Below are 27,031 nucleotides of genomic sequence, written 5' to 3'. Positions count from 1 at the left end.
AAACTGCGTATTCTTAGTCTCGATTCTCCCCACTCGGTTAATGAACTAAAACTGCTTTTCTTCAGTTTTGGCCTAATCCACAAAATACACGCGAGTAGGACGCGAAGATTTGACCAAAATCCTAACTCTTCGACAGAAAATATTACCGAAGTTGGTAGTCAATGATGAGTGAATGATATTAATACTGCACGATTAATTTCTTCCTGTTTTAGCTAGAAGAAATCCGATGGGAAATGAAAATTGAATGAAAAACATTGTGCGGCTTTTTGTAAAAACATTGTCGTAGCGACAACAGGGCGTGACAACTTTGTTGAAACCAGTGGTAAAAATTTTATCAATACATACCATGTCATAATTCAACCCTCACATGTCAAACCATCGCACTGATTTTGCAATTAATTACCTATCATGGTTGGTCGAATTTCGCAGTTATTATTACTTCACTTGCATCACCTACCGTCAACTGTTTGGAAACATATCAATAGAAAATGGAATTTTCTCCTTTAATTAGGGGCAATGTAGTAAGTCAGGTTGCTACAAATGTCAATTGATAAACATTTTTTTTCATAAAACTGACAGGTAGCTGACAGGGTGGCGCCTAAATAATAAAGTTAATTGATTTATTGAGCATTTAGATATAACGGATGTAACTGACTACATAATTGTTACAATTGTTATGTTTGCAGTATGAAACTCCTAAATAACAATATCAAACTTAATAACACTTAGTTATTCCCAAACGAACATCTCTTTAGTAAAAATATCTTTATCAAAAAGAAAAACATTGAACCATTTACCTTAAGCGACCTCACAAGATCATCTGAATTAGATCCAGTGGCAGATGAAACCTTGCAGATGATAATTTCATCACGCTAGCGCGCTTCATCGACTCAATTTTAATAGTTGCGATTCATTAGTTCTGGTGCAATGTGGATCTTCTATAGGTTCATCATATGTTCGCTATTCCACAAAGCGGTGGGACAATTCGATCCCTACTTTGCTGACGGGAGGACCGGAATCGTACATCTGGTCGAGTGGCGATACGAGGACATCGACTCGGAATGTACCAACTATCTGGGCCCGAATGGGTTCGGTGCGGTTCAGATTTCTCCGGTCAACGAGGTTCGCGTCATGGAACCGCGATCGTGGCAGGAGCGTTATCAACCAGTTTCCTACAGAATGGTTGGACGATCTGGAACCGAACAGCAGCTGCGCAAGATGATATCCAACTGCAATGATGCCGGTGTTCGGGTGTTTGTCGAAGTGGTTCTGAACAACATGGCCGATGGAAGTGGTCGGATAATGGGTACCGGTGGATCGTACGCTATTCCGGATTCTTTGGACTATCCCGGAGTGCCGTTCACCAGTACCGACTTTAATTATGGTTGCTCGATCGTTGAGGATGATGATATTCATGAAATTCGTACCTGTCAATTGAGGGGACTGCCCGATTTAAACCAAAGTTTGGCCAGAGTACGTCAGCGAATAGTGGATTTTCTCAACCAGCTTATCGCTATGGGAGTAGCAGGGTTTTATATTGACTCAGCGAAATACATGTGGCCACATGATTTGATGGTGAGTACGCGTTGGAATAGAATGGGTTCCACTTTGTGGTGGAATTTTCCGAAAAATTCGCATGAAGCGTCAGTACATACTTGTTTTAATACGGATTTTCTGCAATGCTTGTAGTATACATTAGTTTATAAGGCGTAGGGCTTTTTGTAAGCCCGAGTTTAAGGTCGTCAGGCCTAAAGATCGTCAGGAATAAAAGTAAAGACTTTAATTAAACCTTTTAATACTGAACGACGTGTTGCGGTTTTCATGAGTTATTTTGCTCATCACACAAGACCAATGTTTTGGAAGATAACAATCTTTGATTATTGACTTCATTATTCGGTGTACACTGTACAATATATTGATTTTTCTTTCGATTTAAGCTTTGTAAATTTGTCGATTTGGCTTGGTAGAAAGACAGAATTTAAAATCGTCGCCTGGATGAGGATCATCAGAAATTTAGCTGTCAGGTAATTGGATCGTTAGTTCATATTTTGATGAATGAAATTGCCGTCCTTGTTTTATTGTTTCAAGGCATCTTACGTTAACATACACAACACCCAGGGCAAAGTCGAATTTCGGTGTAAGAATAGTATCAGAAAATGCAGAATGATAAAAAGTTCGAAAATCAGTAACCTTTTAATATTCGTAAAAAAAAATTTAAATAACTATAAATTTTCTATTATACCGAAATTATGACAAGTTAAAGCAAGTTCACTGGTGTTGGGAAAAGTGGTAGAAATTTTGGCATTTTGAAAATTCTAGCATACAAAAATGTTTTCAAGATCTTTGGGCTTTGTTTTTTTTTTACAGCTCTGTTTCTATTCCAGTGTGATAAAAATATTGCTATTTTTGCATCACAGCATGCGAAACTACAACACGTGTTGTTAAAAAACTTGTAGGCCACAGATCTTGAAAATGTTTTTGCGGTCGTAAAATTTTCAAAATGTGCTAAAAGTGACAAAATTTCTACCACTTTTTCCCAACACCAGTGAACTTGGTATTAAGCAAATTGTCTACCTTCTGCAAGAAAACTACATTATTACTTTTTTCACTCCATCACCGGTTCCGCTTACCGGCACGGTTCCAGATCCATTCATAACAGAGTATCAATTTTGAGAAACCTTTGAAAGTACCATTGAAGAAATCCGGTCGCTTTTGTAGGATTTTTTCGGCATATTTAGCCGTGAGATGTGCCAATCGTTACCTCTTCGATTTGCATCTTCCACAGATCATCAGCCAAATTTATTAATTTTAATGGTAGTTTTATTGCAGATAGGCAGTTTAGGTTGTTTGCTATCGCATTAACCATTTAATTTACTTTAAATTTACTTCATCAAGGCTGTTTTCATAGCAATCTCAAACATGCCTGCAAACTAAACTTTTCATTAATGGTCGGGTAAAACGGACACCGCGTAGAAGAGGTACATTTTGGCTAGTGAACCTACATACATGTAAGAGAAGCGACGTCTCTAAGCACAAAATTCCAATCGATACAAAAGAACTGTCAAAATCGATTCCAATCGATCCGAGCTTTTGTCGTAGAGCTTTTACCTTTCTTATTGAAAACTCAATCAAGGAGAGTGTTGTGATTGTTGTTGTAGTTCAAACAGATAATTTTGAAGCTCGCCATATGAATTTATGATTAGGTCCAATTTTTTTAACTGCTTTGGTGGATCGTGTTCCTATTTAGAAAACTATCTGGTTGTTAAAAAGTTTAAAGTCATTCATACCGTTTATCGCGATCCTTCGGGTATCGAATTGTTGTTTTAATGGATTAAAGTAGCGTTCACTTTAGAGCTTGAACATTGAGCCAGAATACAGTGATTTTTTTGTCCAAGATTTCGGCGATGTTGCCACATATTTTATTTTAAGAGGGATCAGACGTTGCTTCTCTTATATGCAGCTTCACTAATTTTGCCCGAAAATTGCTGTAAAGAACATATTTTTATGAGATGAGTATTTTAAAATATGTTCAAACCGAAAAGGAATCAACTGGTCCGAGACCAGAAGCGAAATAAGTAGTGTGATTTTCGTAATTCCGCATTTTAAAGGCGCTGTCTTCACCGGGCATCCAGGTTTTACAATTTTTCTATTTGAGATGCTGAGCTACCCTTGCGAAAGTCTTTTCAAGACATATGGAGGATCAAGCCGAATGAATCTCTTTAAAGGAAATCTCTTTCCATTGAGATTCAAAGTATAAATTAGTTTAACTTTTATCGCCACATATCCTCGCATTAAACTATAAACTTTGAGTTCTCAGCACGAGTAATGTTTTGCTCGCGTCTCGCGTATTAGATTTTTTATTGTTGTTTCTGCTGCCAGACGCTGCTGAGAACAGTAGCGCCCATTACCAGGGGGGCCTTTTGGTATGGGGGAGTGGGGGGTGGGCCGCTACAAAAAAAACGATGAAAAATTTGAAAAACCTGGAGAAATTTATGTGTCCAGCTTAATCGTCTCAGCAACTTTTTTTTCTGAGCAAATGTTGCTCAAGCCCTTCAACCGAAATTTGCTGATTTTCCTCTAGATGGATGAACACAAGCCTAATAATCACTCCACTTATGAAATTGCTTGGAATTTTGCGAGTTAATAGTTGCGAGAAAATAGTTTATTTTCTGAGGAGAGAAACTTACATCAAATAATGGATCCTCGAAGTATGTGTTTATTTTGTTTACTTTAATGAGACCTTGCTTGACGTTAATAAACAAAAGGTCTCCTAAGTTTTGAATAACTTTGTCGAACCTATTCCCATCTTTAGATTTGTGAAAAACATTGGAATCTGAAACATAGAAAGTGTCCGTTTTACCCGCTGTGTCCATCTTACCCGACTTTCCCCAACATAAATTTTTTTAAAAATATCTTCTCGTTTTTCTCCGGAATATTCAGTCGAGGCTTTTCAACGAAAATTTTCTGACAGAAGATCCGCCAGGTGCCGCTAGAAAGTTCGTATCAATTTTCTTCACGAAACTTTTCGAAATTTTACCTCGCTAATAGGTCTACCAATTTGCGCACGATTTAACCACGAATTGTTCATTTTATCGGTGGATAACTTTTTATCATTAAGACACGATGTTGGGTCCATTGCATTGGGTTCATTAGACGCTATCTCAAAAACTACTTGACAGATCGCCAAAAAATGTTGCACAAGTAAACATTACATTATATGGTAGTATCACAGACAATATAATGAGTTTTCATTCAGCTGTTCAAAAGTTTTTCACAAATGAAAGTGTGCATTTTTTTAATACAGTCCTTAGGTATATACAAAGTGTCGGTATATTTAGTGTTAAAATTGTTAGGTCTTTAGATTGACATTTATTTATTTATTTATTTATTTATTTATTTATTTATTTATTTATTTATTTATTTATTTATTTATTTATTTATTTATTTATTTATTTATTTATTTATTTATTTATTTATTTATTTATTTATTTATTTATTTATTTATTTATTTATTTTTTATATGTTGTAACAAATCAATGGATCACATGTCGATCCCAAAGCAAGGCTGATAAATTTCTGTCAATTTCGTTCGACCCGACCAACGTCTAGTAGTCAATGTCATCGAAAGAATATCAATGTCGTCTACCAGCTGAATGACCAAGCTACAAAGTCAGTCATTTAGCAATGTCAATATTGAATGACATTTTTTTGCTCCACTCGCATCACACATACGGTCGTCTTTCTATTTCATTTTCTGGCTGTGTTGGTAGCGATTTTACGTTATAAGTTGAGAAACAGTTGAAAAAATGTAGTTGTTGGCTGTAAAAAGGAAAAAGTCATAGTAAGCACTATGTCGTTCATTCAACTTGGTCATGACATTGTAAGCATATGTCGCTGACCAAAAATCAGTATCGCATGACATGGACATGTAAAGCAGTATCAAAGTCGGCTGACATTGGCTGTCTGACACTGATAATTTGCAGCCCTGCCAAAGATTAATTGGATAAAACACAACATAATTAAAACTATGAAAAAAGATTACACATACTGCCTCGATCTAAATGCCATTTAAAATTTTCTTCTATATGAATCCCTCGATGTATCAAAATCAAAGTGTTCAGAGTAACGGTTAAACGTCTTAATCATGTCCTGATCAGCTATTTGATCGACAGAGATTAAACCAGGGGTCAAAACACTAGAAAATGTTTTCAAAACGATTTAGGACTTTTCATGAAGTTTCGTTGCAGTCGCGTCAGATAGTTCTTGAAGCATTGAGAGCTAGCTTTTTTATACGCAAAAGTAAGTTTATGGTAGTGGTCTTTAGCGCTTTGTAATTAGTGCCTCTTATAATTGCGAAGGGCTTTGCATTTCAAAGTTTTAATCTGACGTAGTTCTTAAGTAACCAAGGAAGCTCTAGAATTCCCAGTTACCAAACGTATCGAAACATGACGTTCAATAGTGTAATAGATGATTTTTGAAAATGTTTCTGCCGCGGCGTTGGGGTCCGAGAGTACGAGCTCAGTATCATAATCTATAAAGTCTAGCACACCAGAGATAGCCAGAAAGACTGCCTTCTAATAATCATGGTAGAATGCAACGAGCCAGAAACCTCAATCGTGATAAGTAAAGCGGAATGATGCCGAACCAATTTAATCAAAGGCTCAGGAGCTAATTCAATTGTTGGCGTACTGACTCCTTCGTTAGCGGAACAAAAATCAAGCATAGGTCCGTTTTCATTTTCTACGTAATTAATCTGCCGGAGAGTGGCTGTGCTTAAGGAGTCTAAAATCATTTCAGACGGTACCGAGAAAAAGGAACGAGCTAGATCAGGATACCAAGAATCCACCTTGAGCGGGGCATTTAATACCCGGTAAATTTCAATCTCCGATGATAAATATGTCGTCTTCAGATGAGGCAAGCGACGTATTTTTCATGAAGGAAATATACCACACACGCCACAGGACCTAGCCACCTGCTGTCAGACACAACAACCGACCTAGCTTAGGAACTTGACCACCAGATAGCCATTAACCAGACTAGCTGGGTAGCTGGCTGTTGGTAGCGGCCTGTCGAAACCGGGTGCAGAAGTGAGTTCGTCCCCAGTAAAGGGCTAGGAAGTCCACCAGGTCAGATTAGTTTAAGAAAGTGAAGGTCAAAGCAATGTAAAGAACAGTGAATTTAAACTCGATTCTCGCGCATTTGTTTTGGGAGATTTTTTCCTGAGATTTTGTGTTCGGATCAGTGTGAAACCCTGAGGCCTAAAAATGGGAGTCTCTGAGATTCAAGCGGAAGTGATAAGCAATTCAAGACTTCGATTATTTAGAAAAATTGAGCTTTTTGCTAACTGATTCTGATGATCGTGCACAAATTTTAAACGCCGTTCCCCTTGCGCCTCCATTTCGACAACTAGAGATCTAGCGCTGAAAACAGAGTTGGCAAAATATTCTACACACCTGGGGCAACAAATACAGGAGTCTTAGGATTTTACCTTCGTAAAATTTAAGCACTTTTTGGTCGTTCCACCCTTTAAAGCATGGACCACTACAAATCTAGACGCACTGTTTATTATACCATAGCGCTCCTAGTTGTCGGATCTGGAATTTTTTGACAGTACTTTGTTGGAAAATGTTTCCTCTATCAGTGCTGAAAATTTCATTACGATTCGTTTTGTTCCAAAAAAGTTACATGTGATCGAAGCCGCGAGACGAAAATTAATTTTGGACACTCAAGTCAAAAACACGACGTGGTCGGGTTCAAAAATCGCGAAATCGTTAAAAATTGTCAAATCAACCGTGTGCAGCGTTCTCAAACGTTTCCGTGAGATGCATACTATCGATCGGCAGGTCGAGCGTCATAGTGGAATTAAGTATCGGAAACTGCATTTGAAGGTGTTGAGAACGATTAAGGCATACACAGGGTAGTCGGACTACGACATCACCAAGAAATTCAACGCCGACCGGTGCACCGTCAGAAGGATTCGTCTGCGCGAAGGAATACGATCCTATCGGTCCTATCGATCCTATCGTAACGAAGTTCGACGGATGCTTCCTCATGAATGACGAAACGTACGTAAAGATGGGTTTTGGGCAGCTTCCAGGCCGAAATTTTTATATAGCCACTGCAGTGGTGCACTGCACTGGTCGGGGTGATGTCCCCGGCAAGTTCGAATTCGTTTTTGCTGATAAATTTGCAAGAAAGTGTTTGATCTGGCAAGGTATTTGCAGCTGCGAATGAAAAACCCCGGGTTTTGTGAACAACAAGACCATGGACTCCTAAATATACAAGGAGGAGTGCATGAAAAACGTTTTTTTTTGTACATTAGATCTCACAAAGGACCAGTAAAGTTTTCGCCAGATTTGGCAACCTGCCACTACAACAAAGAGGTACTACAGTGATATGAGGCCAACGGGTAGATTTTGTCGAAAAGGACATCAACCCACCAAACTGCCCTCAATTTCGCCCTATCGAAAAATTTTGGGCAATTGTCAAGCGGAAGATGAAGAAGAATGGTCTGACGACTCGGGATGCAACAGAGATGAAGAGATTGTGGAACAAAATGGCCGCTGAGGTCAGCGAATAGGGTGTCCAAATTATAATGAGTGGTACTCGACGGAAAGTTCGAAAATTCATCAAAATAACATCGGAATATTTTTTTTATTATTTTTCCTTTAAAGTGCAATAAAAACCCTACATTTTAATTTCAAAACATTTTGATTTCGTTTACATAGCTCCGAGATACACCCGTTTTAATGCGTCCAGATTTGTAGTGATCCATGCTTTATATATACATTGTTCAGATATTGTTTATTCGTATAATTGTTTTTTTTTTCACAGACAATATACTCAAAACTGGGTAACCTCAGTGTGTCAGCCGGATTCGAGGCGGGCAGCCGGCCTTTCATCTACCAGGATGTGGAAGATTTGTCCCCCGATGGAATCCGGAAGCGTGAATACACCCCCTATGGAATGGTATCGGAGTACCGGTTCACCTACGATATGGCCGACATAATGTTCAAGAGGAAACCCTTCCACAAGATGGTCTTCATTGGCACAAAGCTGGGGTACGTTCCGCGGGAAAAGTCGATAGTATTTTTGGATACACCTTCGTTGCAAAGATTTTCCGAGCAAGAGGACGACCCGAAGGTGGTTTCATTCAAGCATCGCAAGCTCTACACAATGGCGCTGGTGTTCATGATGACCCATCGTTACGGGATGCCTCGTTTTATGAGTTCCTACAAGTTCAAACAATTTGACGAAGGACCTCCGGTGGACACACGTGGCAACATAGCTTCGATTGTTTTGGATGAATTTGGGCAGTGTACCGGTGAATGGGTTTGTGAACATCGATGGCCAATTGTTCGTAACATTATGAAGTTTAGAATGGACGTTGCTGGAGAAGCTGTTAGGAGTTGGGTTGATAATGGGCAGAATCAGATAGCTTTCTGTAGGGGGAAAGTTGGATTTGTGGCAATAAATGCAGAAATATCGCTCAGCATGAAGGCCAACCTTTACACGTGTCTTGAACCGGGAGTTTATTGTGATTTGGCCACGGGACTTTCCGACAATACCGAATGTACCGGGAGAGCCGTCAAAGTTGGTGAAGATGGAAGAGCCGATATTATGATTTCAAGTAAAGATGACGAGCCGTTTTTGGTGTTACTGGCGAATCAAAAACTACCCTGATATGTTGAAATACATATGCATTTCTTAAACATTTTATAAACGTATGCTTTATTAAGTCTTAACAATTTTTGAAGAGTAATTTGATGCCATTTCATGGAAACTTACACTGTATTGAAGCTTTCAAAAAGTCTTTCTAATAACTACGGAGAAAATATAGACACATCCATGGTGATCTCTTTCACCAACCACATTTGAGAATCTTTTTTCGCATCACAATCCTCGGCCATCAGTGTATTATTGGCGCTCACATCCAACCCTAAACACTTGTTGTGTTTTATGTTTCGGAACTGCCCCGTGCCGTTGACATTTTCCCAACCCTGGTTCCCTCGCTGCCGATGGCATCCAAAGACTTGGATCCCGTTCCCAAAGCCCAGATAATCCAGACAATTCTTTCGACTGTTAATGTCCCGATAGTAGCTGTGTGTCCAATATTGATTGCGCTCTTGATGGTCACACACCCGCATGCCCAGGAAGTTTTCCTCCTTATTGTAGTGCAGGCACATGTTGTCACCCAGGGCTTTGTTTTTCATCTGAAAAGTTAGAAAAGTAAAGTTAGTTAGGAGCGTTTGATGTAAAATAAGTAAGAACAAACCTCTCCTCGAAACCACCCTTTGACAGCAGGCGAGTGCATTTCCGGAAAAGCTGTTTGAACGTAGTATTTGAAAGATTTGCAATTGGCCTTCTTCCGAATTTCTTTCCTCAAGCATACTTCTCCAGCGTCATCAACCGGATACTTTGGGATTCCATAGATGTCGAAGATCACCTGCTTATACTCGTCCATCCATACTTCGGCCAATCGGAGGGAATTCGCTCTCACGTAATCTTTCGGCGATTGCATCATATAAGGATGACCGGCTTTGGCGATATGAGCTACTCTCGAGCATGGAACCGTTACCATCTTTCCTCCGCACATCCAACTCTTCATTGAAAGCTCAATATTTTCTATCCCATAAATCTCAAAACCTTCATCGTACCAACCGACGTGCTCAAAGAAGCTTCTCGTTATGGAAAACAACCCACCAGACATAGCAGGAACATCGAATGGCTCGAAAGTATTCTCCGGTTGAACCTTCCGAGTAGCTCTTCCCCACCAACCGAAGTTCAGATCCCAATCGTATGCCCCGTAGAATTTCGGTGCTTGCTCCGACCGCAGACGCATATCCTTCTCATCGATCCAATCGACGGTTGGTATTGATATCGTTGTCCAACTCCGAGCTACCGGATCAAGGAGGGCTTCCAACCAGCCTTCAGTACATTCCACATGAGCATCCAGGAATGTTAGGACTTCGGATACGGCACTTCTGGCCCCAAGTAGTCGAGCTCTCATCAAGCCCAAGCGTTCTTCGGCACGAACGATCCTCACCTTGGGGTAGTCCAGGAAGTAGTCACTCAGTTGGGTTTTCAGGTGGGCTGGATGATAGAAATAACAATTGGTTTATTAAAATTGACCTAGTGAAAATAATGTCATATTTTTGCAGCTGCTTCAAATGATGACACATTTTATCGAAATGTTCCACGTTACACTTATCAAGTGGCGAAACTAAGCATATCTATTATATAAAATTCTCTTGTAACGGTGTTTGTAGTACTACTCCTCCGAAATGGCCCAAACGATTCAAATGAAATTATTTTTAGAATATTCTGTAGACATGCGAATCGGTTTATATCGAATAAAAACAACACAAAGTCACATCAGTTGTCCGTAATAATTAAATTTGTAGTTTTTTGAATGAAATAAAAGTCATGGCTTCCATTTTTTTGAGATTTTTTTTCCTTTTGCGGTTTGTTTTTCGTCTCCAAAGTCGAGGCGTCACGAGCAGACGTCGAGAGAGGGTAGTAACCATGGCATAGCATACTGATTGTGATTAGTGGGAATATTTGGGCGCGCATTTTTCAACCAAGCATAATTTCAATGCATGTGGTGGCCATATGAAGCCTAGATGTGTTTTTTTCTTCTTCATTCCTAGATCATTTTTACAGCACATAGTAGATGTGACCCAAATTGATATTTTTCCGATCAATCCAAAACCATTTAAACGATTTAAATAAAACTTTAATTCGTGTTATTTAAAGAAGGAATTTTTGTCTGAAAAATATTAATTTTGTACTGATGCATATGAAATAATGGTATGACTCTTTACGGACATTTGAAAAAAGAAAAGTCGAAAGATTTGGTTTATAATACAATACGCCTAGAAACATTTTTCGAACATGTACAAATGTGCTTTACTGAAGTTGTATCAAGCGCCTTTAAATTAACAGAACAACTACAAAATCCGTTGAAAATGAACAGACACATGAACTGAGCAAGAGTATGTCCTTCAAAATAGATTATATAGGATTGATGTTTATTTAATTTATATTTCTTCTTCTTTTTGAAAGAATATGAAAGTTGAACTGTGATGATATCCATTTGCACTTGCCCCGATGTTTCTTTAATAAAAATAACATTGTATAATAAAGAAAGACACCTCAATGTTAAAGGTTTCGAGGTAAATTTACATGAAAATTTCTAGAAAATAGAATGAACACATAAAATCATCGTAGCTTTAACAGATTAGTTCTTTTTATGTATTTAATTTTTTAAAACCTGAATTCCAATTAAATGTTATTGAATCTTGAAAATATCACATAATCTTAAATGAAATCGTAAATCACCTTCAACACTGTTAATAACAAAAAAATTAAACATATTTTTCTCCTTTCAAAACCAAATTAAATTCCTTTGAACATTAAACCAATAAATCAAGAAAACTTGATTTATTGAGTTAATATTTTATGGAATAAAAATTTGCAATTTTTGCTCCGACAAATAAAAAAGGGCGACCTTTTTTTTTACTTGGTTTTGATGAAAATATGGTTATTAAAATCCACTGCTTCCAAGGGTGAGGATAGTGAACAGAAGCTGCTTGAAAATGGTTTGTAAAATATCTTCTCTAATGTTTTTTATTTCTTCAGTTCTAAAAAATGTACCATCCAAAGCTGTCGGGAGTTAAAAGTGCTGCGCTAGGCAGAATATTGGGCAAATACTCCAAAAATTGTCTCGATATTCATAATTCTTCTTCCATAAAGTTTCATATGCAATATATTCCAATAAATGATAAAAAATTTATTTCAGTTTCAACCTTAAAGTGATCTTGAGCAAAGCGGAGTAAATCAACTAAATGGTATACAATAAATGAAACATAGATAGAATCAACATATGTTATTTATGGAACAAGTTACAAAGAATGGATTTCTTTTAGCATAAGGCTTGCCAATTTTGATGGTTACGTTGAGTGCTGAAAAAATCGAAATTGCCACGGGAAGCTGATACCTGATACCAATTCGGCAATATTCAAAACATCCGAATCAAAGAAATGTAAATGAAAAGTATTCATGTAAGATGGATGTAAGATTGATCGGAGCAAATTTTTTGATAATTTGATAATTTTTAGATTTGATTCCGATATAATTAATCAGGGCAATTCGAACAAACGGAAAATTTGGATATGGGAAAAAACTAGGACATGTCCAAGAAAGCGAGACGATTAACAACTCAAGATTTGATGCTTTTTTGAAGTTAAACAGCGAAGAAAAAATGAAAATAGACGCCAAGTTTAACATGGTAACACGAAGTTTACCGGGTCTGCTTGTCTATATATATAAAAAGCAATTATCTGTATGTTTGTTTGTTTGTTTGTTTGTTTGTTTGTTTGTCCTCTATAGACTCAGCCGCCTTAAGAGCTAGAGATCTGAAATTTGGCATGGATGCTCATTAGGACCAGGAATGATGAAAAATGTTTTTAGATTTTTGAACGACCCCATCTGAAGGGGGTCGTCCATACAAGACAAATATTGTTTTCACGTTATTGACGTTATTTTCCGTCGGAATGTAATGAAAATTTGCACATGAGTGTTTTGAGAGACGAGCCACCGGTTACAGTTATCAAATTTAAGGTCAGGGGTCGGCCAAAGGGGTCGTCCATATCCACTGATTAATGTGTTTGTGATATTGGCGTTTTTATAGATCGTATTGTGAAGAAAATTAGCACATTAGTGTTTTGAGGGACGAGCAATCGATTTCAAGTTTCGAATTACGGATCAGAAGTCGGCTGAAGGAGTCGTCCATACCCAACTTTAATGTTTTTGCGATTTTGACGTTATTCTACATTGGATTGAGATGAAAATTTCCGCATAGGAGTTTTGAGGGACGCTCTTTTGCTTTCAGGTTTCAAATCTTGACTCAGGGGTCGGCAAAAGGAGTTATTTTCTGTTCACTGTTTTTACGATATTCTCTTGATTGAGCATAGAATTGAAATGAAAATTGACACATGAGAGTTTAACAAAAATGATAACTGATTTCAGGAGTCAAGTTTTGAATCGTGGTCAAAAAAAGGCCGTCCATGTTAGTTGCTCACTGTTTTCGCGATATTGTCGTGATCATGCATCGGATTGAGATGAAAATGTTCAGATGAGGGTTATAAACTATGAGCAATTGACTCCAGGTAGCATGTTCCGTGTCAAGGGTCGGCGAAAGGGGCGTCTATATTCACTGTTCACTGTTTTCAAGTTCCTGACGTTATTTTACATATAATTTGAAAAAAAATGTCACAAGGGAGTTGTGAAGAACGTAAAATTGGTTTTAATTATCGAATTTCGGGCCACGGGACAGAAAAAGAGGGTTTCAGTGAAAGTTCAGTGTTTTGTGCAATAATTTTGTTCGAGGCAGTTAATTGATACCAATTTTAGTGTGAAGGTCAAGCAAAAGAGTCGTGCACATAAACAAATAGGACATGTTTCTGCCATAATGTCTAGATTTTGCAACCGATCGAGAAGAAAACACTCTCACATAAATTTTAGTAAAAATTCAATCAACCGATTAATTTGAATTTCAAGTAATAGTAATAATAGCGACTTTAAACACTGTTGAATTTTATCCCCAAAATTGTTGAAAGAATGTTTCGAGTTCATTTTCTAAACTCATTTTGACGTACCAATGATTTAAAGCGAAACGAAGTTTGTACGGGATCAGCTAGTTAATAATAAAGCCCAGCATCTCCTACAACCTTTATTAATAATTTCACTGGAATAATAATAATAATTTTTATAAATGACCCTTTAAACTTGTAAGCCATTCCGGTCAGATTTAAATGGTAGAAAATCAATGAAAGAGAGAACATAAGTCGAAAATACCACTAATTTATCGAATGACTTACAATGGCTCATCAACGGGACTTGAACCCGCAATCTCCGCTTCAGCACAACTGTAAAGTTAAGTTGTATCCATTAGATTATGACTCCCAACTTTGACTGGAATACCAGTTCACATACTTCGAGAACTTTCTACATTGTTTTTACTCCTAAATTTAGGCAATATCGTAAAAATTTCGTCGAATATAAACGTGGGTGTCCAAACGTGTTAAAATTTAATTAGACAAAGCAAAATTGCACCAAAATTGAACCAAAAATAGTAATAATTCCAAAAATACACAGTTAATAAGAAAATTGATTTCTAACTCTATTTCTTACTTATGATCAGAGCCCGGCATTAAAAAGCTATTTGCTAGTTAGTCCGCTACATTTTTGTTTGTAAATTTATTTTTAATTTAATTTTTGGCGAACTTACGGCTAAAAAGAACTCCATCACCTTATGGAAGATAACATTTATCTTGTTTGAATACTTGCAACTAGTGGAATTTGTACATGCGTAAATTCACCAGAAATACCGTGAGAAAATAAATTTGTCAACAAAAAAGTAGCGGACTAATTAGCGATTAGCGATTCAACGCCAGACACTAGAAAAAATCATGTAGCAGTATGTTTCCTTGGCTGATTGCATTGCTTGTGGCGGATTTCGTCTATCCACTATAGGTGAAAAAAATGTGAAAACGATAATAATCTAACAAAAACGCAGCAGACAGATTAGCGATTAGCTTTTTTTATGCCGGACACTACTTATGATTATCAAAAATAAATGTTGATTGAAATGATTAAAATAATAAATGTTTCTGATAAAATAAATCAAAATTAAAAAAAAAACCAATCAGGAAGAATGTTTCAACGCAATGCTATTTCCGGTAAGTCATTGATAAATTATTCAAAATGATGTTCCTTGTTTTGAAATAGAAATTTGCTTGAAAAACAATTCTAAGTTGTCTAGTGTTCAAATTGGAAATCAATATTTCCGAAACACCAGAAAAATAAAAAAATGAGAATCAAAATTTCGAATTAAGCTTCTGACATAAGAATTAATGCACAGAAATATAATACATATAATGTAACACCAGAATAAAATAAAATCTGTATTCTCAAATAAATGTCAGATCAGGTTAAAAATAGGGCAAAATTGTTGGGCAAAACGATAATGTTTTTTATTATTCATCTTAATTTACATTTTTTTCTTCATTTTCAATTGAAGGATCAATTGAAAAATTCCACTGTAGTAAATTAAAATTTGAAAAAAAATTACCACAATTTAAAATGTGAATTCATGGTAAGAAAAAAAATCCATTTTGAACTTATTCAATTTATTCAAAAGACCTAAATTGAATTTTATTTGATAAAAAGACAAAAATGTTGAATTTTATTTCAAGAGTACCAGTTATCAAAGCCAAAGATAAAACCTATTTCTTTATTCAAATTCTTTCAGTTATCAAAATAAAAGACTAAAAAAGTTTACTTTTGTAGTTCATAATAGTAACTTCATATATTTATAATACAACATGTTCAATTATGCTGACAAAGTACAGATTGACAAATGATCAATAAGAAACTGATCAATTAAAAATATTAGCAATGAATTCCAAGTTTGGATGTAAATATTGAATATTGAAAGCTTAAAGTTAATACAAATTTAGTTAACAAAGCGCATTAAAATTTAACTTTTAAGTAGCTATTTCGAAATATTTTTCGAGTTTTCTAAAGATTAATTAAAAGTTATGATCGATAAAAAAATTTCAAATGATGAAAATTAATGAAACGTTAAAAAATTTTCACTCGAAGGTTTTTAAACTTCAAGCTCTGAATATTTTGTCGCTTTCAATTGACACAATGAGTCCTGAAATGGACAGGAGGTGGAATCTATGTTTTTCTTACGAAAAATATAGTTTCAAAGGCTCCGAAGAAGATTATGTATTAAGGACACAAAAGTTCAGAATTGAATATTAATTACAAACTTTTTTTTTTCATTAAACTGAAATAGTTTGACTTTACAATTCGTACAATTTATTTGAAAACTAAAACAAAATATGAAGATGAAAAAGATAAGTGTTTTAACATTTTAGAAGAAGAACATTTCAGAAGAATTTCAATGAACTCGTCTAACCAATTCAAAACTTATTAACAGAATTTGATTGATAACCCAGGGCCTAAGATTAAATGATTGATTTGATAGATGAGGGTCTCAAATTCGAATCTTTTGTCAAATTTTGTGTTTTATCTTTAGTTCTGTTGATATGGAGTTTATGAGCTTTCAAATGTATCAGTTTTAAGTGAAATCTATCATTGATAACTGAAGAAATAACAAATCTATGTTATAGAGGTAATCTGATTCTGAATTTGGTTATTATACCTATTTCATTCGATTATGGAATAATATTTCAAAGTTGATGATGCATAATCTAAAAAAAAATAAATTCTTAAGTTTTTAAATTTTTTAAAGATATCATTGCAAGTATTTCTGACATTGCTGAATGAAGTGTAAAAAAATGGATTCTTTCATCAAAATTTGTTCAAACCAGCAAACCGATTAGATTTTTGCTTTAAAAATATATAGAATTCAATATGGTTCTTTGAAAATGGTGAAATGTAAAATAAAGAAGACCTCTTTAACTTTTTTTCGCAGAAATCAAAAATACTTTAAATCTTAAGGGAAGTTGATAATTGAATTAAAGCCTTTATTTTAAAATGTAATGTTTTCGTTTTGAAGCTTAAAATATTTCTTAAACAATTTTAAAAATTTTCTTTATCAAAAATAATTTTGAAATCAAATGCTGATAGAAAAATTGCATATCCACAACACCTAATTAGGCCAAATAAGCATTTAAATTCTTTGCAAGGATGTCAATTTTGTGGCCTTGTTTAATTTACAAAGTCGATTTAAATATTTGTCATTTTTGTCATTTTTGTCATTTTTGTCATTTTTGTCATTTTTGTCATTTTTGTCATTTTTGTCATTTTTGTCATTTTTGTCATTTTTGTCATTTTTGTCTTTTTTGTCATTTTTGTCACTTTTGTCAATTTTGTCATTTTTGAAATTTTTGTAATTTTTGTAATTTTTGTAATCTTTGTAATCTTTGTAATTTTTGTAATTTTTGTAATTTTTGTAATTTTTGTAATTTTTGTAATTTTTGTAATTTTTGTAATTTTTGTAATTTTTGTAATTTTTGTAATTTTTGTCATTTTTGTCATTTTTGTCATTTTTGTCATTTTTGTCATTTTTGTCATTTTTGTCATTTTTGTCATTTTTGTCATTTTTGTCATTTTTGTCATTTTTGTCATTTTTGTCATTTTTGTCATTTTTGTCATTTTTGTCATTTTTGTCATTTTTGTCATTTTTGTCATTTTTGTCATTTTTGTCATTTTTGTCATTTTTATAATTTTTATAATTTTTATAATTTTTATCATTTTTGTCATTTTTGTCATTTTTGTCATTTTTGTCATTTTTGTCATTTTTGTCATTTTTGTCATTTTTGTCATTTTTGTCATTTTTGTCATTTTTGTCATTTTTGTCATTTTTGTCATTTTTGTCATTTTTGTCATTTTTGTCATTTTTGTCATTTTTGTCATTTTTGTCATTTTTGTCATTTTTGTCATTTTTGTCATTTTTGTCATTTTTGTCATTTTTGTCATTTTTGTCATTTTTGTCATTTTTGTCATTTTTGTCATTTTTGTCATTTTTGTCATTTTTGTCATTTTTGTCATTTTTGTCATTTTTGTCATTTTTGTCATTTTTGTCATTTTTGTCATTTTTGTCATTTTTGTCATTTTTGTCATTTTTGTCATTTTTGTCATTTTTGTCATTTTTGTCATTTTTGTCATTTTTGTCATTTTTGTCATTTTTGTCATTTTTGTCATTTTTGTCATTTTTGTCATTTTTGTCATTTTTGTCATTTTTGTCATTTTTGTCATTTTTGTCATTTTTGTCATTTTTGTCATTTTTGTCATTTTTGTCATTTTTGTCATTTTTGTCATTTTTGTCATTTTTGTCATTTTTGTCATTTTTGTCATTTTTGTCATTTTTGTCATTTTTGTCATTTTTGTCATTTTTGTCATTTTTGTCATTTTTGTCATTTTTGTCATTTTTGTCATTTTTGTCATTTTTGTCATTTTTGTCATTTTTGTCATTTTTGTCATTTTTGTCATTTTTGTCATTTTTGTCATTTTTGTCATTTTTGTCATTTTTGTCATTTTTGTCATTTTTGTCATTTTTGTCATTTTTGTCATTTTTGTCATTTTTGTCATTTTTGTCATTTTTGTCATTTTTGTCATTTTTGTCATTTTTGTCATTTTTGTCATTTTTGTCATTTTTGTCATTTTTGTCATTTTTGTCATTTTTGTCATTTTTGTCATTTTTGTCATTTTTGTCATTTTTGTCATTTTTGTCATTTTTGTCATTTTTGTCATTTTTGTCATTTTTGTCATTTTTGTCATTTTTGTCATTTTTGTCATTTTTGTCATTTTTGTCATTTTTGTCTTTTTTGTCATTTTTGTCACTTTTGTCAATTTTGTCATTTTTGAAATTTTTGTAATTTTTGTAATTTTTGTAATCTTTGTAATTTTTGTAATTTTTGTAATTTTTGTAATTTTTGTAATTTTTGTAATTTTTGTAATTTTTGTAATTTTTGTAATTTTTGTAATTTTTGTAATTTTTGTCATTTTTGTCATTTTTGTCATTTTTGTCATTTTTGTCATTTTTGTCATTTTTGTCATTTTTGTCATTTTTGTCATTTTTGTCATTTTTGTCATTTTTGTCATTTTTGTCATTTTTGTCATTTTTGTCATTTTTGTCATTTTTGTCATTTTTGTCATTTTTGTCATTTTTGTCATTTTTGTCATTTTTGTCATTTTTGTCATTTTTATAATTTTTATAATTTTTATAATTTTTATCATTTTTGTCATTTTTGTCATTTTTGTCATTTTTGTCATTTTTGTCATTTTTGTCATTTTTGTCATTTTTGTCATTTTTGTCATTTTTGTCATTTTTGTCATTTTTGTCATTTTTGTCATTTTTGTCATTTTTGTCATTTTTGTCATTTTTGTCATTTTTGTCATTTTTGTCATTTTTGTCATTTTTGTCATTTTTGTCATTTTTGTCATTTTTGTCATTTTTGTCATTTTTGTCATTTTTGTCATTTTTGTCATTTTTGTCATTTTTGTCATTTTTGTCATTTTTGTCATTTTTGTCATTTTTGTCATTTTTGTCATTTTTGTCATTTTTGTCATTTTTGTCATTTTTGTCATTTTTGTCATTTTTGTCATTTTTGTCATTTTTGTCATTTTTGTCATTTTTGTCATTTTTGTCATTTTTGTCATTTTTGTCATTTTTGTCATTTTTGTCATTTTTGTCATTTTTGTCATTTTTGTCATTTTTGTCATTTTTGTCATTTTTGTCATTTTTGTCATTTTTGTCATTTTTGTCATTTTTGTCATTTTTGTCATTTTTGTCATTTTTGTCATTTTTGTCATTTTTGTCATTTTTGTCATTTTTGTCATTTTTGTCATTTTTGTCATTTTTGTCATTTTTGTCATTTTTGTCATTTTTGTCATTTTTGTCATTTTTGTCATTTTTGTCATTTTTGTCATTTTTGTCATTTTTGTCATTTTTGTCATTTTTGTCATTTTTGTCATTTTTGTCATTTTTGTCATTTTTGTCATTTTTGTCATTTTTGTCATTTTTGTCATTTTTGTCATTTTTGTCATTTTTGTCATTTTTGTCATTTTTGTCATTTTTGTCATTTTTGTCATTTTTGTCATTTTTGTCATTTTTGTCATTTTTGTCATTTTTGTCATTTTTGTCATTTTTGTCATTTTTGTCATTTTTGTCATTTTTGTCATTTTTGTCATTTTTGTCATTTTTGTCATTTTTGTCATTTTTGTCATTTTTGTCATTTTTGTCATTTTTGTCATTTTTGTCATTTTTGTCATTTTTGTCATTTTTGTCATTTTTGTCATTTTTGTCATTTTTGTCATTTTTGTCATTTTTGTCTTTTTTGTCATTTTTGTCACTTTTGTCAATTTTGTCATTTTTGAATTTTTTGTAATTTTTGTAATCTTTGTAATTTTTGTTATTTTTGTAATTTTTGTAATTTTGTAATTTTTGTAATTTTTGTTATTTTTGTCATTTTTGTCATTTTTGTCATTTTTGTCATTTTTGTCATTTTTGTCATTTTTGTCATTTTTGTCATTTTTGTCATTTTTGTCATTTTTGTCATTTTTGTCATTTTTGTCATTTTTGTCATTTTTGTCATTTTTGTAATTTTTGTAATTTTTGTAATTTTTGTCATTTTTGTCATTTTTGTCATTTTTGTCATTTTTATAATTTTTATAATTTTTATAATTTTTATAACTTTTGTCACTTTTGTCATTTTTGTCATTTTTGTCATTTTTGTCATTTTTGTCATTTTTGTCATTTTTGTCATTTTTGTCATTTTTGTCATTTTTGTCATTTTTGTCATTTTTGTCATTTTTGTCATTTTTGTCATTTTTGTCATTTTTGTCATTTTTGTCATTTTTGTCATTTTTGTCATTTTTGTCATTTTTGTCATTTTTGTCATTTTTGTCATTTTTGTCATTTTTGTCATTTTTGTCATTTTTGTCATTTTTGTCATTTTTGTCATTTTTGTCATTTTTGTCATTTTTGTCATTTTTGTCATTTTTGTCATTTTTGTCATTTTTGTCATTTTTGTCATTTTTGTCATTTTTGTCATTTTTGTCATTTTTGTCATTTTTGTCATTTTTGTCATTTTTGTCATTTTTGTCATTTTTGTCATTTTTGTCATTTTTGTCATTTTTGTCATTTTTGTCATTTTTGTCATTTTTGTCATTTTTGTCATTTTTGTCATTTTTGTCATTTTTGTCATTTTTGTCATTTTTGTCATTTTTGTCATTTTTGTCATTTTTGTCATTTTTGTCATTTTTGTCATTTTTGTCATTTTTGTCATTTTTGTCATTTTTGTCATTTTTGTCATTTTTGTCATTTTTGTCATTTTTGTCATTTTTGTCATTTTTGTCATTTTTGTCATTTTTGTCATTTTTGTCATTTTTGTCATTTTTGTCATTTTTGTCATTTTTGTCATTTTTGTCATTTTTGTCATTTTTGTCATTTTTGTCATTTTTGTCATTATTGTCATTTTTGTCATTTTTGTCATTTTTGTCATTTTTGTCATATTTATAATTTTTGTCATTTTTGTCATTATTGTCATTTTTGTCATTTTTGTCATTTTTGTCATTTTTGTCATATTTATAATTTTTATAATTTTTGTCATTTTTGTCATTTTTGTCATTTTTGTCATTTTTGTCATTTTTGTCATTTTTGTCATTTTTGTCATTTTTGTCATTTTTGTCATTTTTGTCATTTTTGTCATTTTTGTCATTTTTGTCATTTTTGTCATTTTCGTCATTTTTGTCATTTTTGTCATTTTTGTCATTTTTGTCATTTTTGTCATTTTTGTCATTTTTGTCATTTTTGTCATTTTTGTCATTTTTGTCATTTTTGTCATTTTTGTCATTTTTGTCATTTTTGTCATTTTTGTCATTTTTGTCATTTTTGTCATTTTTGTCATTTTTGTCATTTTTGTCATTTTTGTCATTTTTGTCATTTTTGTCATTTTTGTCATTTTTGTCATTTTTGTCATTTTTGTCATTTTTGTCATTTTTGTCATTTTTGTCATTTTTGTCATTTTTGTCATTTTTGTCATTTTTGTCATTTTTGTCATTTTTGTCATTTTTGTCATTTTTGTCATTTTTGTAATTTTTGTTCTGTTTGTCATTTTTGTCATTTTTGTCATTTTTGTCATTTTTGTCATTTTTGTCATTTTTGTCATTTTTGTCATTTTTGTCATTTTTGTCATTTTTGTCATTTTTGTCATTTTTGTCATTTTTGTCATTTTTGTCATTTTTGTCATTTTTGTCATTTTTGTCATTTTTGTCATTTTTGTCATTTTTGTCATTTTTGTCATTTTTGTCATTTTTGTCATTTTTGTCATTTTTGTCATTTTTGTCATTTTTGTCATTTTTGTCATTTTTGTCATTTTTGTCATTTTTGTCATTTTTGTCATTTTTGTCATTTTTGTAATTTTTGTAATTTTTGTAATTTTTGTCATTTTTGTAATTTTTGTAATTTTTGTAATTTTTGTAATTTTTGTCATTTTTGTCATTTTTGTCATTTTTGTCATTTTTGTCATTTTTGTCATTTTTGTCATTTTTGTCATTTTTGTCATTTTTGTCATTTTTGTCATTTTTGTCATTTTTGTCATTTTTGTCATTTTTGTCATTTTTTGTCATTTTTGTCATTTTTGTCATTTTTGTCATTTTTGTCATTTTTGTCATTTTTGTCATTTTTGTCATTTTTGTCATTTTTGTCATTTTTGTCATTTTTGTCATTTTTGTCATTTTTGTCATTTTTGTCATTTTTGTCATTTTTGTCATTTTTGTCATTTTTGTCATTTTTGTCATTTTTGTCATTTTTGTCATTTTTGTCATTTTTGTCATTTTTGTCATTTTTGTCATTTTTGTCATTTTTGTCATTTTTGTCATTTTTGTCATTTTTGTCATTTTTGTCATTTTTGTCATTTTTGTCATTTTTGTCATTTTTGTCATTTTTGTCATTTTTGTCATTTTTGTCATTTTTGTCATTTTTGTAATTCTTGTAATTTTTGTTCTGTTTGTCATTTTTGTCATTTTTGTCATTTTTGTCATTTTTGTCATTTTTGTCATTTTTGTCATTTTTGTCATTTTTGTCATTTTTGTCATTTTTGTCATTTTTGTCATTTTTGTCATTTTTGTCATTTTTGTCATTTTTGTCATTTTTGTCATTTTTGTCATTTTTGTCATTTTTGTCATTTTTGTCATTTTTGTCATTTTTGTCATTTTTGTCATTTTTGTCATTTTTGTCATTTTTGTCATTTTTGTCATTTTTGTCATTTTTGTCATTTTTGTCATTTTTGTCATTTTTGTCATTTTTGTCATTTTTGTCATTTTTGTCATTTTTGTCATTTTTGTCATTTTTGTCATTTTTGTCATTTTTGTCATTTTTGTCATTTTTGTCATTTTTGTCATTTTTGTCATTTTTGTCATTTTTGTCATTTTTGTCATTTTTGTCATTTTTGTCATTTTTGTCATTTTTGTCATTTTTGTCATTTTTGTCATTTTTGTCATTTTTGTCATTTTTGTCATTTTTGTCATTTTTGTCATTTTTGTCATTTTTGTCATTTTTGTCATTTTTGTCATTTTTGTCATTTTTGTCATTTTTGTCATTTTTGTCATTTTTGTCATTTTTGTCATTTTTGTCATTTTTGTCATTTTTGTCATTTTTGTCATTTTTGTCATTTTTGTCATTTTTGTCATTTTTGTCATTTTTGTCTTTTTTGTCATTTTTGTCACTTTTGTCAATTTTGTCATTTTTGAAATTTTTGTAATTTTTGTAATCTTTGTAATTTTTGTAATTTTTGTAATTTTTGTAATTTTGTAATTTTTGTAATTTTTGTTATTTTTGTCATTTTTGTCATTTTTGTCATTTTTGTCATTTTTGTCATTTTTGTCATTTTTGTCATTTTTGTCATTTTTGTCATTTTTGTCATTTTTGTCATTTTTGTCATTTTTGTCATTTTTGTCATTTTTGTCATTTTTGTAATTTTTGTAATTTTTGTAATTTTTGTAGTTTTTGTCATTTTTGTCATTTTTGTCATTTTTGTCATTTTTGTCATTTTTATAATTTTTATAATTTTTATAACTTTTGTCACTTTTGTCATTTTTGTCATTTTTGTCATTTTTGTCATTTTTGTCATTTTTGTCATTTTTGTCATTTTTGTCATTTTTGTCATTTTTGTCATTTTTGTCATTTTTGTCATTTTTGTCATTTTTGTCATTTTTGTCATTTTTGTCATTTTTGTCATTTTTGTCATTTTTGTCATTTTTGTCATTTTTGTCATTTTTGTCATTTTTGTCATTTTTGTCATTTTTGTCATTTTTGTCATTTTTGTCATTTTTGTCATTTTTGTCATTTTTGTCATTTTTGTCATTTTTGTCATTTTTGTCATTTTTGTCATTTTTGTCATTTTTGTCATTTTTGTCATTTTTGTCATTTTTGTCATTTTTGTCATTTTTGTCATTTTTGTCATTTTTGTCATTTTTGTCATTTTTGTCATTTTTGTCATTTTTGTCATTTTTGTCATTTTTGTCATTTTTGTCATTTTTGTCATTTTTGTCATTTTTGTCATTTTTGTCATTTTTGTCATTTTTGTCATTTTTGTCATTTTTGTCATTTTTGTCATTTTTGTCATTTTTGTCATTTTTGTCATTTTTGTCATTTTTGTAATTTTTGTTCTGTTTGTCATTTTTGTCATTTTTGTCATTTTTGTCATTTTTGTCATTTTTGTCATTTTTGTCATTTTTGTCATTTTTGTCATTTTTGTCATTTTTGTCATTTTTGTCATTTTTGTCATTTTTGTCATTTTTGTCATTTTTGTCATTTTTGTCATTTTTGTCATTTTTGTCATTTTTGTCATTTTTGTCATTTTTGTCATTTTTGTCATTTTTGTCATTTTTGTCATTTTTGTCATTTTTGTCATTTTTGTCATTTTTGTCATTTTTGTCATTTTTGTCATTTTTGTCATTTTTGTCATTTTTGTCATTTTTGTCATTTTTGTCATTTTTGTCATTTTTGTCATTTTTGTCATTTTTGTCATTTTTGTCATTTTTGTCATTTTTGTCATTTTTGTCATTTTTGTCATTTTTGTCATTTTTGTCATTTTTGTCATTTTTGTCATTTTTGTCATTTTTGTCATTTTTGTCATTTTTGTCATTTCTGTCATTTCTGTCATTTTTGTCATTTTTGTCATTTTTGTCAGTTTTGTCATTTTTGTCATTTTTGTCATTTTTGTCATTTTTGTCATTTTTGTCATTTTTGTCATTTTTGTCATTTTTGTCATTTTTGTCATTTTTGTCATTTTTGTCATTTTTGTCATTTTTGTCATTTTTGTCATTTTTGTCATTTTTGTCATTTTTGTCATTTTTGTCATTTTTGAAATTTTTGTCATTTTTGTTTTGTTTGTCATTTTTGTCATTTTTGTCATTTTTGTCATTTTTGTCATTTTTGTCATTTTTGTCATTTTTGTCATTTTTGTCATTTTTGTCATTTTTGTCATTTTTGTCATTTTTGTCATTTTTGTCATTTTTGTCATTTTTGTCATTTTTGTCATTTTTGTCATTTTTGTCATTTTTGTCATTTTTGTCATTTTTGTCATTGTTGTCATTTTTGTCATTTTTGTCATTTTTGTCATTTTTGTCATTTTTGTCATTTTTGTCATTTTTGTCATTTTTGTCATTTTTGTCATTTTTGTCATTTTTGTCATTTTTGTCATTTTTGTCATTTTTGTCATTTTTGTCATTTTTGTCATTTTTGTCATTTTTGTCATTTTTGTCATTTTTGTCATTTTTGTCATTTTTGTCATTTTTGTCATTTTTGTCATTTTTGTCATTTTTGTCATTTTTGTCATTTTTGTCATTTTTGTCATTTTTGTCATTTTTGTCATTTTTGTCATTTTTGTCATTTTTGTCATTTTTGTCATTTTTGTCATTTTTGTCATTTTTGTCATTTTTGTCATTTTTGTCATTTTTGTCATTTTTGTCATTTTTGTCATTTTTGTCATTTTTGTCATTTTTGTCATTTTTGTCATTTTTGTCATTTTTGTCATTTTTGTCATTTTTGTCATTTTTGTCATTTTTGTCATTTTTGTCATTTTTGTCATTTTTGTCATTTTTGTCATTTTTGTCATTTTTGTCATTTTTGTCATTTTTGTCATTTTTGTCATTTTTGTCATTTTTGTCATTTTTGTCATTTTTGTCATTTTTGTCATTTTTGTCATTTTTGTCATTTTTGTCATTTTTGTCATTTTTGTCATTTTTGTCATTTTTGTCATTTTTGTCATTTTTGTCATTTTTGTCATTTTTGTCATTTTTGTCATTTTTGTCATTTTTGTCATTTTTGTCATTTTTGTCATTTTTGTCATTTTTGTCATTTTTGTCATTTTTGTCATTTTTGTCATTTTTGTCATTTTTGTCATTTTTGTCATTTCTGTCATTTTTGTCATTTTTGTCATTTTTGTCAGTTTTGTCATTTTTGTCATTTTTGTCATTTTTGTCATTTTTGTCATTTTTGTCATTTTTGTCATTTTTGTCATTTTTGTCATTTTTGTCATTTTTGTCATTTTTGTCATTTTTGTCATTTTTGTCATTTTTGTCATTTTTGTCATTTTTGTCATTTTTGTCATTTTTGTCATTTTTGTCATTTTTGTCATTTTTGTCATTTTTGTCATTTTTGTCATTTTGGTCATTTTTGTCATTTTGGTCATTTTTGTCATTTTTGTCATTTTTGTCATTTTTGTCATTTTTGGCTGCATGACATTTATTTCAATTATTTACAAACTTTTGAGTTGGATCAAGTTGTATTCATTTCAGTAAGATTTTTTAAATATATTTTTTTCAAGCCCTCGATAGCTGATAAAAGTATACTGTGTAAGTCGATATTTCCTATCATTTTTTTATCAATACCTCATTCTGACGTTTTCTGCGAGTTTTTGGAGTCATTTCGCAAAAATTTTCATATGGTTTCATTTAAAAACTATCTCTTTTTTTTTAATTGACTCAA

The 27,031-nt window shown here is 30.8% G+C and overlaps 2 protein-coding genes across 2 annotated transcripts; one reads left to right on the top strand and one right to left on the bottom strand.

The window, feature by feature from the left end:
- The first annotated feature begins 922 nt into the window (after positions 1–922).
- Positions 923–9,620, top strand: LOC129743857 (alpha-amylase 4N-like). The gene is made up of 2 exons (XM_055736067.1): positions 923–1,575; positions 8,335–9,620. The coding sequence occupies exons 1-2, from the start codon at positions 928–930 to the stop codon at positions 9,181–9,183; spliced, it is 1,497 nt and encodes a 498-aa protein (XP_055592042.1). The 5' UTR covers positions 923–927; the 3' UTR covers positions 9,184–9,620.
- On the bottom strand, positions 9,324–26,939 carry LOC129743514 (putative polypeptide N-acetylgalactosaminyltransferase 9). The gene is made up of 5 exons (XM_055735549.1): positions 26,935–26,939; positions 14,497–14,525; positions 14,382–14,429; positions 9,776–10,593; positions 9,324–9,713 (listed from the first exon to the last, which is right to left on the bottom strand). Exons 1-5 carry the CDS (start codon positions 26,937–26,939, stop codon positions 9,324–9,326), a joined length of 1,290 nt encoding a protein of 429 aa, XP_055591524.1.
- Positions 26,940–27,031: the final 92 nt, after the last annotated feature.

The sequence above is a fragment of the Uranotaenia lowii genome, chromosome 2, assembly GCF_029784155.1.
Source record: "Uranotaenia lowii strain MFRU-FL chromosome 2, ASM2978415v1, whole genome shotgun sequence".
Classification (NCBI taxonomy): domain Eukaryota; kingdom Metazoa; phylum Arthropoda; class Insecta; order Diptera; family Culicidae; genus Uranotaenia; species Uranotaenia lowii.
Note: the sequence above shows the minus strand (reverse complement) of the source record. Positions and strands in the feature narration are given on the sequence as shown.